Raw genomic sequence first — 2,684 nt, 5'->3', positions numbered from 1 at the left:
CAAGGTTCAAACCCTGGACCTTCTTGCTCTGAGGCGACAGTGCTAACCACTGCGCCACTGTGCCGCCCCTCTTTTAGTTAGTGGTTTGGTATTTTTAGATCAATTCAGAATCTACATAATAAATGTTTTATGATGTGGGGGGAAGCCGGAGCACCCGGAGAGAACCCACGCAGACACATGAACTCCACACAGAGACGACCAAGGTTCAAACCCTGGACCTTCTTGCTCTGAGGCGACAGTGCTAACCACTGCACCACTGTGCTGCCCCTCTTTTACTTGGTGGTTTGGTATTTTTAGATCAATTCAGAATCTACATAATAAATGATTTATGATGTGGGGGGAAGCCGGAGCACCCAGAGAGAACCCACGCAGACACGGGGAGAACATATGAACTCCACACAGAGACGACCAAGGTTCAAACCCTGGACCTTCTTGCTCTGAGGCGACAGTGCTAACCACTGCGCCACTGTGCCGCTCCTCTTTTAGTTGGTGGTTTGGTATTTTTAGATCAATTCAGAATCTACATAATAAATGATTTATGATGTGGGGGGAAGCCGGAGCACCCGGAGAGAACATATGAACTCCACACAGAGACGACCAAGGTTCAAACCCTGGACCTTCTTGCTCTGAGGTGACAGTGCTAACCACTGCGCCGCCCCTCTTTTAGTTAGTGGTTTGGTATTTTTAGATCAATTCAGAATCTACATAATAAATGATTTATGATGTGGGGGGAAGCCGGAGCACCCGAGCGCAGACACGGGGAGACATATGAACTCCACACAGAGACGACCAAGGTTCAAACCCTGGACCTTCTTGCTCTGAGGCGACAGTGCTAACCACTGCGACCACTGTGCTGCCCCTCTTTTACTTGGTGGTTTGGTATTTTTAGATCAATTCAGAATCTACATAATAAATGATTTATGATGTGGGGGGAAGCCGGAGCACCCGGAGAGAACCCGCAGACACGGGAGAACATATGAACTCCACACAGAGACGCAGATGACCAAGGTTCAAACCCTGGACCTTCTTGCTCTGAGGCGACAGTGCTAACCACTGCGCCACTGTGCCGCTCCTCTTTTACTTGGTGGTTTGGTATTTTTAGGTCAACCTGAGGAGAAAATCCAACTCCACACAAAAAGAGTCAGGCCCAGGAATTGAACCTGCACCTTTTTGTGTGAGGCTGAAGTTTCATCCATATGCTCGACTGGAGCCAATCCCAGCTGACATTAGGTGAGAGGCCGGGTACAACCTGGATAGGTCGCCAGTCCAACACAGGGCACATAGAAACAAACAACCACTCACACACATTCACACAGGGGAGAAAATCCAACTCCACACAAAAAGAGTCAGGCCCAGAAATTAAACCAGCACCCTTTTGTGTGAGGCTGAAGTTAAATCCATACCCTTTTTTCCCTTGGAAAGCAAAAACAATGTATGTCAGCTTTCCATATAGCTCTTCAGGAGCTGTTCAGGTCTTGAATTTCTTGCTGCAGGGCTGCGTGCTCTCGGTCGACCTTCTGTTTCTCAGCCTTCATTGCATTGCGTGCACTTTCTAAAGCTCTTTCACTGTTCAGCTTTTCTTTGAGCTTCTGGACCTCTCGTTGAAGTACATCATTTCTTCGACTCGTGGCATCTTTTTCCGTTGTCAGCGATTTGTACAGGACCTCCAGTATTTTTTCACTTTGCAGTCTGCCGTAGAGCTCTTCAACCTCCAGCTGTAATGTGTGGTTTTGTTGGATCAAGGCTTCGTTTTCTTCTTTCATGACATCATTCCTGTCTACCAAAGCTTGTTCCTTTACAAGCCTTTTCTCCACCTCCTGAATTTCTTTTTTCAGGATTTTATTTCTGTGCGTTAGATTCTTTTTCTCTCCTTTCAGTGAGTCACAAATTGCCTTTGTAACAGTTTTGTTTTCTATCTCCTCACTGCACTGTTGGATTTCTTGATGGAGTTCATCGTTGCGTTGTCTTAAGGCTCCTATCTGCGCTCTCAGCGGACCACACTTGCCTTCATATTCTTTCATACCTCGAAACTTTGAGTGGAGCGTTGCAAGTGTTTTAAGAAGCTCATTTTGTTTTGCAGAGACAACTTTTTCTTCTGCTTTCAGGGCTTTATATTTGTCTTTCATGGCTTTTCTGTTCTGGATGCTACTGGTAAGGTCCTCAACGTCTTTTTGGTATTCTTCATTTTCTTTGCACATAAATTCCATGTTGTGCAACTTCTCCCTACACATGACACCGAAAATCTTTTGATCTTCATAATCTTTGTAGAGCTGCTGGCGTTGTTCTTTCAGCGCTGCGTTCTGCTGGCTGATGGTCACTTTGGAAACTTCCATTTGCTCATTCATTTCCCGCAGAGCCTTTTCATATCGGAGATCTTTGGATATCTCCCGAATCTCTTGTCTCAGGTCGTCATTTTGCTGGCTTATCGCCTCTTTCTCTGCTTTCAGTGTGTCATACGTTTCATCCAGAGCAGTTAAATTTCTACGCTTTTCTTTGAGCTTCTGGATTTCCTCTTGTATGCTGTAATTTTGTAGCCTCATGGCCTCTGTTTCCTCCTTAATGACATTACACAATTCCTCCAAAGAGGCTTCATTTTGGGGTCTTCTCCTGAGCTCCTGAATTTCTTGTCTCAGCGCCTCGTTTTGCTGGCTTGCTGCTAAGAGCTCTGCTTTGACTTTATCATA

General features: G+C 45.7%; 1 protein-coding gene across 1 annotated transcript; it reads right to left on the bottom strand.

The window, feature by feature from the left end:
- Positions 1-6: 6 nt before the first annotated feature.
- Positions 7-2,678, bottom strand: LOC123966943 (protein Daple-like). Its single transcript, XM_046043016.1, has one exon. The coding sequence runs from the start codon at positions 2,538-2,540 to the stop codon at positions 1,458-1,460; it is 1,083 nt and encodes a 360-aa protein (XP_045898972.1). The 5' UTR covers positions 2,541-2,678; the 3' UTR covers positions 7-1,457.
- Between the last annotated feature and the right edge of the window lie 6 nt (positions 2,679-2,684).

The sequence above is a fragment of the Micropterus dolomieu genome, unplaced genomic scaffold (genome assembly GCF_021292245.1).
Source record: "Micropterus dolomieu isolate WLL.071019.BEF.003 ecotype Adirondacks unplaced genomic scaffold, ASM2129224v1 contig_14603, whole genome shotgun sequence".
NCBI lineage: Eukaryota > Metazoa > Chordata > Actinopteri > Centrarchiformes > Centrarchidae > Micropterus > Micropterus dolomieu.
Note: the sequence above shows the minus strand (reverse complement) of the source record. Positions and strands in the feature narration are given on the sequence as shown.